The 12,832-nt window shown below is 37.8% G+C and overlaps 1 protein-coding gene across 4 annotated transcripts in view; it reads right to left on the reverse strand.

The window, feature by feature from the left end:
• camsap1b (calmodulin regulated spectrin-associated protein 1b) overlaps positions 1 to 12,832 on the reverse strand; it is an 89,741-nt gene that overhangs the window by 35,782 nt on the left and 41,127 nt on the right. For all 4 annotated transcript variants that reach the window (XM_052036740.1, XM_052036741.1, XM_052036739.1 and 1 more), the window contains exon 4: positions 8,574 to 8,654. In XM_052036740.1, the coding sequence (XP_051892700.1) occupies positions 8,574 to 8,654 (81 nt within the window). The remainder of the gene's footprint in view (positions 1 to 8,573; positions 8,655 to 12,832) is intronic.

Below are 12,832 nucleotides of genomic sequence, written 5' to 3' on the forward strand. Positions count from 1 at the left end.
AATGTGTACATCAGGCAGTGCACAAGAAAAAGAAACTAGGCTATAAAAATTCAAGACTGACAAAACCTACACAACTGAATTGTCATAACTTGCCACCTCTTTTACTGACTGTGACTGACCAATGCATTTCCAACATTTTCCTTAATCATTTTAGATTTCTAACTCTTTTTTTAGAAAAAGATATGACAGAGGCTCCAAAGCCCTACAAACCTGGTGCAATGCAACCTTTATAGATTCTGAGATGGCTAGTGGGGCCAATGTGGGAATTGCAGACTCTTCCACAGATGGGGCAGAATGTGGCAGGTGGGTAGTTTGTGACGTAGTGCACGTCTTCCTCTGCTTACTCAGGGCTTCCGTGTGCTCCCAATACACAGCTTTGAGATTCTGAATACCATCCAGAATTCTCCCTTACCATTTTAAGCAGTCACGGTCAGCGATTAACAGTAGTCAGTGGGGATGTTGCAATTCTTCAAGGAAGCTTTGTGGACATCCTTAAATCTTTTCTCAGTCTACCTGGTAATATCATCCTATGACAGAGCTCAGAATAGTGTATCTACTTCAGGAGTCTTGTGTTATGCATGCAAACTACGTTGCTAACCCAACAAAGTCAGCCAAGAGTAACTAGTGCCTCAGTACTGGGGATGTTGGCCTTGTAGAAGATGCCAATGTTTGTTTGCTCATCACTCCAGTGAATTTAGAGGACTCCACTGGTGGCATTTTTCCAGTGCCTCAAGATGCCTGCTGTAGGTAGTCCAGGTCTCAGAAGCATATAGGAGGCCAGGGATCTTTGCCACCCTTTAGATCACGAGTTTTGTACCAGGTCTGGTCAAAATTCAAATACTCTTTCCCTCAATCAACCAAGGACTGTGCTGGAGCATTTAAAGCCTATGGTGAATTTCATCATCAACATCTACCTCTGCTGAAATATGGGAAGTGCTCCATGTTTTCCAGGATCTCATCATGAAACCTTATTGTCAGAAAGCATTGTAGTGCAGCGGAGAGAGATTTGTAGCGGATTTTGTTCTTGCGGATGCTGAATACAAGGTCCATCCTCTCATGTGCTTCAGTAAAAGAGTGGATAATCTTGAAGTTCAGCCTCTGAGTGTGAACAAAGGCATGCATCGTCTGCAGACTGCAGTTCCACGACCAAGATTTAGTTAACCTTGGTTTTTGAGAGTAGTTGCCAATAGGCTGAACAGTTTCCCAAAAACATTCCTAATGGCATTTCCCTGCAGAAAGTTGTCAGCCATAAAGTCATTTTTAGACCTTTACCACTAGGTGGAAGCATAATACCGGTTCACCCTACCAGCCACTCTAAATACTTGCTCATGCATTTTTGAATTTCTCTACAAGTTCCTCCATGTGGTTCAAATAATTCTGACATTTATGCACTTTACTGTTCTCTTTTCCACTCAAAAATAGTCATACAAGTATCAGGGCCACCTATTACAATATTTTTTTATTTCTCCAGACTTTTTGAACATTATAGTCAGCCCACTTGTACAGGTTGTACAATCTTTCTTTCCCCAGATCGTCTAAAAATTGATAACTTGTTTGTTCCATTGATAAAAAAAAATTGCTGCCGTCTTTTATTGTGTCCATTGTTGCTGGTGCTTATCGTCTGTCCTCCATCTGTGGCTTGAGCTCTCTCTCTTGTTCCATGCTGGATGGCAGCATCAGTCTGTTGTAACTTTATAGACTTTCTTTCCCTACATCAGTACATCTGGTCTTATTTGAGTTTACTGGCTTCTTTTCTTCACATTAAGATTTCAAATTTCTGTCTCTTAAACTTTTGCATTTAATTGTTCATTTCTTCAGCTTGTTAATTAAGCCTTCAGTCCCAGTGCACTATTGTGCATTATTAACCATTAAAAAGACTGAGCAATAATGGAGATATACAAAATATCCTTCAAATCCCTTCAATTAAAAAATAACCTCCTGCTATTGGTAGGTTATACATTTGGTCAATACTTTGACGACCATAATGAACCATTATTCTGTCCTGTCTAGCTGCTCCAAATGATACAAGGTGCACCTAATCTCAATGTTTTTGGTTTGTAACAGTTTCCAATGAGCACAACAGACAACCAATTATCAACTGAGGATTATACTGTTAAACCACAACTTGACACATCACTGTACATAACATCTGTACTGTACATTTTTAATCAACATTGCAAACCGAATAAATCCTTATTTATAAATCCCAATAAACCCAAGCTAGCTGAAATAGTTTTAAAGCTACTCCTTACAACCTCTTCCTGTTATATTTGGCTATAATTTTTCTCTTTGTATACTAAAGAAATATAATGTGCACATATCCAAAACTCTTCACTGTAATTTAGTTGTTTTTGTAATTTCCTGTAACTATATTTAAAACATACTTCTCATAGGCTTCCAAACCTTTGACTCTACCACACACTGAGTCAAACTCCTCCACCATCCGGTCCACTTATAGTTTCTCACTTTCCAGTACCAAGCTTCCAGTTTGCTCTTCACTTCAATGCCTTGCTCCCTTCTTTATCTGATCTCATGAAATTTGCATTCCATGCACCAATGGGCCACACAATCTTCTTAAACCATAAAGGTTTGCTTAACTGTTAAATTCAGATTCAGCTTCAGACTATACTGTCCAATTCTGATTTCCCTCATTTCATTTCCACTCTAATTAACGCCAATTTAATTTTCTTCCTCTGTTTAAATCTTACTTTTAAAAACCTCCATTACAACACTTACAGGTATAATTTGAAACCAACTTTTTAAAAAAGAGTCAAATGGACCAAACATCAGTGGGACGAAATTTAGATACTGGTGATCGTTGTGTCATGAGGTTTGGATGACAATTATGGAAACAATAATGGAGCAATCTATAGCAAAGATACTAAACAATTCCAGGGGAAGAAAATGGTTCTGGCCAGAAATAAATTGGGATCCAGGAGCATCAAACAAAATTGTAATTGAACAATTGACAGCCTTCAAAGAATAGGATGGTTCCAGAATAATCCAAATACATTCTTAGATGTAGGGCAGCAACCACAAGAGCTGTTTGGATGGTGAATGAGATACAAAATAAAATGAAGCAGATAAGGGGGATGTATAAGAAATATCAGGCTCATAGCATCAGACCAAACACAAAGTTCAGAGGGAATGTTAAAAAAAGAGACACAAGGATAAAGAGGGTAGGCAGCAGCTAACATAAAAAGGAATTAAATGAACTTTATAGGCATGCAGATAATTAGGGCAGATAAAGCCAAATAAGAACAGAGGCAGAGTGCATGGCAAGAGCATTAAATGAACATAGTAAAACTCCAATAATCCACTAGCCAATTATTTGGAAATTCCTATGTTTCAGCACCTAGCTCAATGGGTGCTGATTCTCATGCACCCTTGAAACTCACTGGGCCCCATTGCCTATTCACCCTTGAAAGTTAACTGGTTCTGTTTCCTGTACACCCTTGAAACATGCCAGGGTCTTCTTTCCCTTTAAACTTACTGGGTTCACTGGAAAAATTATCATTCTGCTGCATAACATCTTTAAAAAAGTGAATTAAAAGTGTGTTAGAGTAGCAATAGAAATAACATTGAATAGTCCAGAAAGTCTGCTAGTCCGGTACCAAAATCCCAAATGTACTGGATTAATGGAATTTTACTGTGCATTTCAAATATCTTAACCAAGGAAGATGGTACCAAAGCCACAGTTAACAGGGTAGTCAAGATACCAGATAGAAATTGACATAGGAACGGTACTAGAAAGGTCAGTAATATTTAAGGTAGGGAAATCTTTGGTTGGAGTGCTTCCAAGATTTCTGAGGGAAGCCAATGCCAAAATTGAGAAGTTACTGGCCATCATCTTCTACTCCTCCTTAGATATTGGAATGGTATTAAGGAGTTAGAGGATTGCAAATGGTACACCAATGTTCAAAAAAAGGATATAAAGATAAACGTCAATGGCAGAAAAGCTGATATAAAAATCAGAAATAAAAGTTAGTAGTCACTTGGCAAGCAAAGAATAATAAAGAAGACAGCACAGATCTGTTAAAGATAAACTGTGCTTAACTAAGTTTTTTTTAAAGAGGTAATGAACTTGCTGAGACCAATGTGGTTCTTGTTGTATGCAGTAGTGGTGATTGTTTTTCAGCCCGGAGAAACATATGCAATGAGAATCCCCAGGTGCTGGTACTAGAACAGAGGCTTCCCTTGATATATCTATTAACGACCAGGGACTGAGTGTGCATGAAACCATTTCAAATTTTGCAGACAGCACCAAACTGGTAAACAATGAGAATAGTGACTGACTGCAAAAGTATATTGACAGGCTGGTGGAAATGAGAAGGTCTAGTGCATTGTTGCATTAGTTTTTAAAGGAACAGATTGAGAAGGTGGTTGAAGATGACAAACAGGTCTTCTTTAAAAAAAAGTGTACAAAAGCAAGGAGATTATGTTGCATCTATATAAATAATGTAAATGAACCACAACAGAACTATTGGGCTCAGTTCTGATCATCTCAGTTGAAGGAGAGAATGCCAAAAAGAATTAGTACAATTGACCTGGGAGCTGGATTGGTCTCACAGCAGAGATGGGTAAGGCTTTCCAAAGTTGTGGTCTATTCAGAGTGAATAAAGAGCAACCATTCCTATTAGTGTAAAGGTTAAAATTCAAACTGACAGAAAAGCCAAAGATAACTGAGGGAAGGTTTTTTTTAAAAACAGTGAATAGACGTGATCTGAAAGAATGAGGGGAACAAATTCCAAAGTAATTTTCAGAAGGGAGATGAGGGCGAAAAAATCCAGTGGGGCTATTGGGAAAAAGCTATGGAGCAAACCAACCACATTGTACTTGAAGAGACCCAACATAGGCTTGATGGCCCAAAAGGACTCCTTCCACAGAGGATACAAGCTTTTTTTTTGAGAGAATCACACATCAAATTATCTCTGTCAATATTATTAGAAAATTGCTCAAATTTGGTATGTGAAAAAATAAAATGATTAGTACGAGATAACATCCTTGATAAAACACCTAAAACTGAAAAACAAGCAAAGGCGGCTTCATCTGTCTTCACCAGCCAGGGCACTGAGTATAGGAGTTGGGATGTTATGTTGCAGTTGAACAAGACATTGGTGAGGCCGCATTTGGAATACTGTGCTCAGTTTTGATCATACTGCTATAGGAAAATTGCCATTAAACTGGAAAGAGTGCAGAGGAGATTCACAAAAATATTGCTGAGTCTTGAGAGACTAAGTTATGGAGAGGCTGAGCAGGCTGGGACTTTTTCCTCTGGAGCGTAGGAGAGTGAGGAGTGATCTTATAGAGGTGTATAAAATCATGAAGGGCATAGATAGGGTCAATGTGTACTGACCCTATCTTTTTCCCAGGGCTGGGAAATCAAGAAGTAGAGGGTATAGGTTTGAGATGGGAGAGATTTAATAGGAAACTGAGGGGTGGAACCTGAGGGGCAGCTTTTTCCCTCAAAGGGTGGTCAGTGTATGGAATGACTTGCCAGAGGAAGTGGTTGAGGCAGGTACATCAACAACATTTAAAAGGTAGTTGGAGAGGTACATAGATAGGAAACATTGAGGGATATGAGCCAAACATGAGCAAATGGGACTAGCTTAGATAGGAATCTTGGTCTGCTTGGGCCAAAGGGCCCATTTCTGTGCTGTATGACTCTAAGCAGAACAAAAAGGCTTTACTAATTTACTGCTACTGAAGAGATAAAGTAGTATGAAGCATTCTTCCTTCAAATGTTATATAGCTACATTGTTAATGAATGGATAGATAGAGTGCATTAATTTCAGGTTCAACCTTCTGTATTGCTAGTATTTTCTGATATTCAATGTTATTAAATGCAACTCATATCCAAAAGAAATCCACAAAAATATTTAAAGTAATAAGCTTCATAAGCTTCAAGATGTATTGTGCCATGTAACATTGATTACAGTCATCTAATTGTTGGGTGTTTTGAAGTAACAATATAGCCAGGTGTTGACCCCAGTGAGGTATAGTCAGAACTTAAGCAGCTTCAGTCAAAGTTTTCAGTAAGTTCTCATCAAATGCTGAAAGCCTACATTTCTATCTAGAGCGAGACAGAACCATGGAAACAGGCCATTCAGCCCATCAAGTCCACATTGCCATTCGGTTCTTGAACCAACCCACACAACCCAAATCACTACAGTTTATCAACACTATGACCACTTTGATCACAGCACTAAAATGGACCTTTTTTGTTCTAATTCTATTCTTTTTTGTAACAATTTTGTAGAATTTATGTTTAATGTATGTTTTCCTTGTGAATGCTACTTATATGATGCTCCTGTAAATAACTTTTTCATTGCATCTGTGCATACATGTACTTGTGCACATGACAATAAACTCAACTTTGACTGAACAGTGGCCATCCATCTGTAGTAATCTCATCTTCCAGCTCTACGCTCATAGCCTTCTATGCCTAAGTGATTCAAATACTCATGTCGACACTCCTTAAAAGCTGTCATTAACTCTTCTTCCACCACTCCTTCTGGCAGTATACATCAGGTACTCACCACTCTCTGAGTGAGAAAGGTCCTCCTCAGATTTCCACTAAATCTCTTACCCTTTTCTCTAAATCTAGGTCCTCTAGTTTTATTTACCTCTGATATTGGGAAAAGCTACCTGCAGTCTACGCTATCTATATCCCTCAATTTTATATACCTCTTAACCTCCTCTGCTCCAGGCAAAAAAGACCTAACCTCACCAGTCTTTCCTCATAACTGAAGTGCTCCGTCCCAGGCAACATCCTGGTGAATCTCCTCTGCATCCTCTCCAGCGCCATCACATCCTGCCTAGATAGTGGTGACCAGAAATGCATGCAGTACTCCAGTTGAGGGCTGATCAATGATTTATAAAGTTGGAGCATAACCTCCCTGCTCTTAAATTCAATGCCCTGACTAATGAAAGCCAATATCCCATATGTCTTCTTAACCCTAATATCTACCTGTGTTGTTATCTCCAAGAATCTTTGGATTTGTACATCAAAGTCCCTCTGTTCCTCAATACACCCTAAAACCTTACCATTCATAGTGTACTCCCAAAATGCATCATCTCACTGTTATCTGGATTAAACTCCATCTACCATTTCTCAGCCCATTTCACTAACACATCAATATTACTGTTTTCTAAGACTACCCTCTACACCATGAACAACTGCACCAATCTTTGTGTCATCTGCTAATTTAATGACTATGTCTCCTACATCCACATCCAAATAATTCATGTCTATTACAAACAGCAAGGGTCCCAGCACCGACCCATGTGGAACACCACTAGGCACAGGCATCTAATCACAAAAACAACCCTCTGCTATTACCTTTCATCTCCTATTGCAAAGCCAATTTTGGATCCAATTTACCATCTTGCTCTAATTTCCATGGGCCCTTACCTTTTGGATCAGTCTCCCATGTGAGAACTTGTTAAAAGCCTTACTGAAGTCCGTGAAAACCACATCTACTGCACTGTCCCCAACAATACACTTTGTTACCCCTTCAAAATATTCAATCAAGTTGGTCAAACAGGATCTGCCCTTGACAAAAGTATGCTGGTGATCTCTGATTAGTCACTGCTTTCCTAAGAGATCATTAATCCTAATTTTTGAACAGAAGTAGAACCATCATAGATTGTTCCTCAAAATGTTGAGTAATTATTCAGTTTAGTCTTCTGGGATGAAGCAGACCTTTAAATCACACTCCCAAAGTCATTCATAGCTATCATAGATTAAATTTCATCACTGGCTTTACAAGAGACCATTAAAATTTGTTCAGAATTAATATCAGGAGACAAACCAAATCAGTTTCTGTAAGAATAATAACTCAGCTTTGATGAAAGAATAGGTAATCTTCCACTGAGTAAACATAAATCACCAATCATCCGCCGTAGACCATAATTAGGAGCAGGATTAGGCCATTCACCCCATCAAGTCTGCTCCACTAAAGAAGATCAAAAGCACAATTTGTAATAAGGCATCCTTGAGCTCATAACTATTATCCAAAGGTCTAAGTCCTACAGGAGAATAGAGTGCACTTGCTCATTTAAAATATTCACTATTAACCTTTAAGTCACAAGTGTACCTTTACAGACAAGTGGTGGGAAATCTGACTTACTCACATCTCTTGAAACAACCCTTATTCAAAAACTGAGATGTTGACACAAACAGCACATAGTTAATCTGCCCAATACCAAGTTAAAAGAACTACAGAGTTTTAGTATCAAAGGAAATTAACAGTAACTATTAAAAAAAAACTGCTGTTATCAAACCTGCTAATTGTTGAGGTTCAGGGATAAAGTAACTATTTGTTGAAGAATTCCCAACAAACCTTGCAATTGAAAATGAATTACACCTTTGATGAGAGTACATCTAAGTATATTGCTTTTATGAAATAGTAAATATTACATAAAGAATGAAACATGATGATGACTCATTGCTTGACAAACATTTCCTTATATAATCTGTGATGAACAAATTAGAGGAGAAATGCACAACATAACAATAATCAGTCAATATATAATGACCTAGAAGAACTTGATATGCTCATCAAATTTACCTTTTGGTGACTTGGACTTTCTACAACTTGTTGCTTAAGCTTAAATTCCTTTTCTGTAATCTCTCGCATTTTTAAATTCACCTGAAACGGCAAAAGACAGCAAAGATGTTTTAATCTTGAAGTGGGAACAGATGCACGTTGATCGAAGCACCAGGGGATAAATGGTCAGCGAAAAAATAAACAGTTCCTAATATACAAATTCAGAGTCGAATCAAGGAATTGAAAATTTTTCTTTTCAAAACAAAAAGCCTTTAATTCCAGCATGAAATAATAAGCGAGTGTTGCATATAAATATACAAAAGTAAATATTTGAACTTTAATCAGAAAAAAAACCGCAGCCTAATTATAGTTCATTCTGAAAAGCTACTACATGTCAAAACTGAAAGATTATCTAGTTAAACTGTGCTGGATAATCATGAAATATTGCATCTGAATAAAACTATTGAAGGCTAAGCAATGGCTCGTAAAATTTGTTACACACTTAGATATTTTTAGATAATGTAAATGGTGATCACATTAGACATAGCTCTCAGTGAGTTGCCAATATACTACTATTTTCCAGCATTGTTTTATCTATAAATGCAATATTTCTTCTGTTTTTCAATTTTTTGAGTGCCCATCTCCACCACTCATTTATTTCTCTTGCAGCACGTCTCTCCTTCCCTATCTTTACCTCTAATTGCTGCAAGGCTGCTACATGAAAGCATTTGAGTTCATGAGTACAGGACTGCAAGGCACTTTTGTTTTACAACTTATCGTACTCAGGGAGGAAAAATGTGGTACAAACTGGGTTTCAGATCTCGGTGATGAAAAGTTCTATCAAGTACTACAAAACAGGTACCAAGAGCTCAAAGTTGCCTGACAGTAAGGCCAGAAAGAACTTTGCAAGAAAGAAAAAGACTGTTTTGGCCAGGATCATGAATCAGAGAATAGTTACAGCACAGGAAAGCTATTTGGCTCATTGTGTCCACACCAGCTTCTACCAGAATAACTCACTAGTTCCATCCACTGGCACCAACTCTGTAGCCTTACAAATGTCTCCTCACAACAGTAATCCAATTTCGTCTTGAAGTCAACAATGCAACCACCAAATCTGCAGGCAGTCCATTCCAAATTTCAACCACATGCTGCGTAGGAAGGCACAAAATCAGAACACTGGAAGAACTCAGCAGATCAAGCAGCATCTGTGGAGGCAAAAGTTTTAAGTTGACTTTTTGGGTCAAGACCCTGCAAGAATCTGATGCAGGGTTTCAACGTGAAACGTTGACTTGTATCCTTTGCCTCGATAGATGCTGCTCGACTCGCTGTTTTTGTTCCAGATTCCAGCATCTGCAGTCTTTTTTGTTTGCATAAAAAGATTATTCTTTGTCTCACTTTTACTTCTCCTTTGCTTTATTTTATACTTGTGACCTCTAGCCCTCAACCCCTTAATTAAAGGGAACAGTTTCTAACTATCCACTTCGTCCAGATCCCTCATTATTGTATATACTTTATCAAATTTTCTCTCAGCCTTCTCTTCCCTGAAGAAAAGTGATGTGTGGAACCAGGAATGTAGAAGCAAATCACTAAACAAGACTTCAAAATTGTAAAATACATGATAGTTCTAGGGAGAATGAGAGACAAGGATGTGTGGAAATGTTGGAATAGCTGAACAGGAAGTTGTCAACTGGTCTAACACCATTGGAGTGGAAAGGAGGAAATGGAAAAAGGAACAAAGTGCAAAGGACAGGAGCAAAGAAACATTGATTGGAAGGAGTTCAACACACATGACTATGCCACAAATATCAAAAAAGACACCAAATGAGAGCTGAAAAATAATGCTCAGTGTCGCAATTGAAAGAAAAATGGGACCAAAAAACATGGCTAAAAGGACTGCAAAATTGCTCTTACACAAATGCAGGCCAGAAGTGCTGGGGAAGGCAACTTCGTAATTTCATTGCAGCAGAATTGTGAAATTGAGGAGAATATTTTGTTTTCCATTATTTTAACACCAACTCACTTGCAGTTCACTCAAGCACCAACTCACTACAATAAGCAGCACAAAAAAAATAACTCTATAGTTTAAAATTGTGCTCTAAAGATTCTCCATTTCCATTGGTCTTTCAGATAAAAGTGGGGGATACAGGTAGAACTCCAAAAAGGTAGCACTCTCTTTTCTTTTGCAGATATTTAAAATGATATTCCTATCTTTGATAATAAAGCTGTAAGAGCTCCAACTGACATCTGTTTAGTGAGACCACCGTCAGTCAATGAAAAGGGGGATTAAAGTAGAACCACCAGCAAGGTGAGATTGCTGGAAATAAGACAAATGAAAACCAATTGCTATGATATTCAAAAGGAGAAAGGATAAAAAGACTATCCTTAATTTTGATTCAATCACAACACTCATTGCATGCACTTTGTAAGAATCCAATAAATTGCAGTAATTCAATAAAACCAACATCCTCAATTTATAGTTTCATGTTTAACATTACAGCAACTTCAATATTAATGGCAATACCTTAAATAATAAGAGATAGGATATAATACTTTCTAATTGTTTTGTTTGTTCCTAGTTTACGAAGCATCAGATCATGGAATTGAGGTTCATATAATATTCAACCACAACAAAACAAACAGCATGAATAGCTGACAACAAAGCTAAACGCTTATTAAATGCATTTGATATAGTTACAAATAAACATCAAACAACCAGAGTTTTCAGCAAATAAAAACATTCACCAGTTATTGCCCTAGAACAAGGTTTCACTAACTCAACATCAAGAAAGATATAAAGAATCTGGAAATGAATATTACAAAATATTGTACTTTTCTGCACTGCATGTATTCTTTATCAATTTTGTGAGAAAGCACAAATATTATTACACACAACCCTGGCAGACAACTAGATCAATTAATTGACCAAAATCAACAGTTCCATTTCACAAAAGGTATTGCAATCAGAGAAGCAACTGTGTATGACTTAATGAGGAATATAAATGACTTTCAGAATGAAGTATTTCATGTTGTATCTCCTGAATCATTCAAGCATTTTTTTTTAAAATCACAACATTTTTATACAGTCAGCTAACAAATTGGCCTTTAGCCAATCTAAATTGCTGGCTGAAAGCTTATTGGACTTGTGGTCTTGTTATTATTTGTTGTTACTATTGGTTGCTAAGCAAAGCAATAGGTGGCTATTCTACGTTGCTAAGTAAATGTGTGAGTAACTATATCTTTACATAACCCTGCTGCACAAGAATAACAACAAATTAAACCGTGACAAAATGCCAACTTCTAATATAGAAATTTAATGAAATTCAGATCATTTTTCTCATGAATTTAACATAGAAATATTGACACTGCCACTAGTACCTCCATAGTTCCCTCATCTTGGTGGGCAGATCTACAGTAAGTGTTATTGGTGTGGTATGATAATTTGATCATAATTTTTTCCTTTCTTTCTATTGTTTGGTGAGAGTTCATAGTGCATTTTGCATTTCCACTATTCTCTTGTTTTTAATTCAGATTGATGGCACCTGACCTTTTTTGTTACACTTTTAGATAAATGGACAGACTTTTATTTTCTGGATATGTTTATGGCTTCAGGATGCTGCAAGTAGCCAACATTGAAGTGTAATTATTATTGTAAAAAATACAAACAGCAGGAATCCCAAACAGTTTAAGAAAAGTGGATAAATATTGCATTAGAGGAACAGAAAACAAAAAAAACTGGGGAAAAAATTACCATTGAAATAACAACAAGGTTTGAGCCCTTTCTTTGAACTGATGGGCAGACAGTGGCACAGCTGGCAGGGCTGCTGCCTCACAGCTCTAGATAATCCAGGTTTGATACCGAACTCTAGTGCTGTCTGTGTGGAGTTTGCAAGTTCTCCCTGTAATTGTGTGAGTTTCCCCCGGGTGCTCCAGTTTTCTCTCACATCCCAAAAACATGCGGGGGGGAGGGGGAGGTGGTAGATTAATCAGCTGCTGTAAATTGTCCCTAGTGTGTAGGGGTAGAATTTGGGGGTGGGAGTCAATGGGAATGCAGGGAGAATAAAAATGGGATTAGTGTAGGATTAGCGTGAATGGCTGATTCATGGTCAGCATGGACTCAGTGGGCCAAAGGGTTTATTCCTATGGACCCTCTCTGACTCTATCAGGTAGGACACCTGGTTGAGTGGTGCCGCAAGAACAACCTCTCGCTCAGCAAAACTAAAGAGCTAATTGTTGACTTCAGGAAAGGGAAGAAGGGAAGGAGGGTGAACATGCACCAGTCT

This window comes from Pristis pectinata, chromosome 23, assembly GCF_009764475.1.
Source record: "Pristis pectinata isolate sPriPec2 chromosome 23, sPriPec2.1.pri, whole genome shotgun sequence".
Lineage (NCBI taxonomy): Eukaryota > Metazoa > Chordata > Chondrichthyes > Rhinopristiformes > Pristidae > Pristis > Pristis pectinata.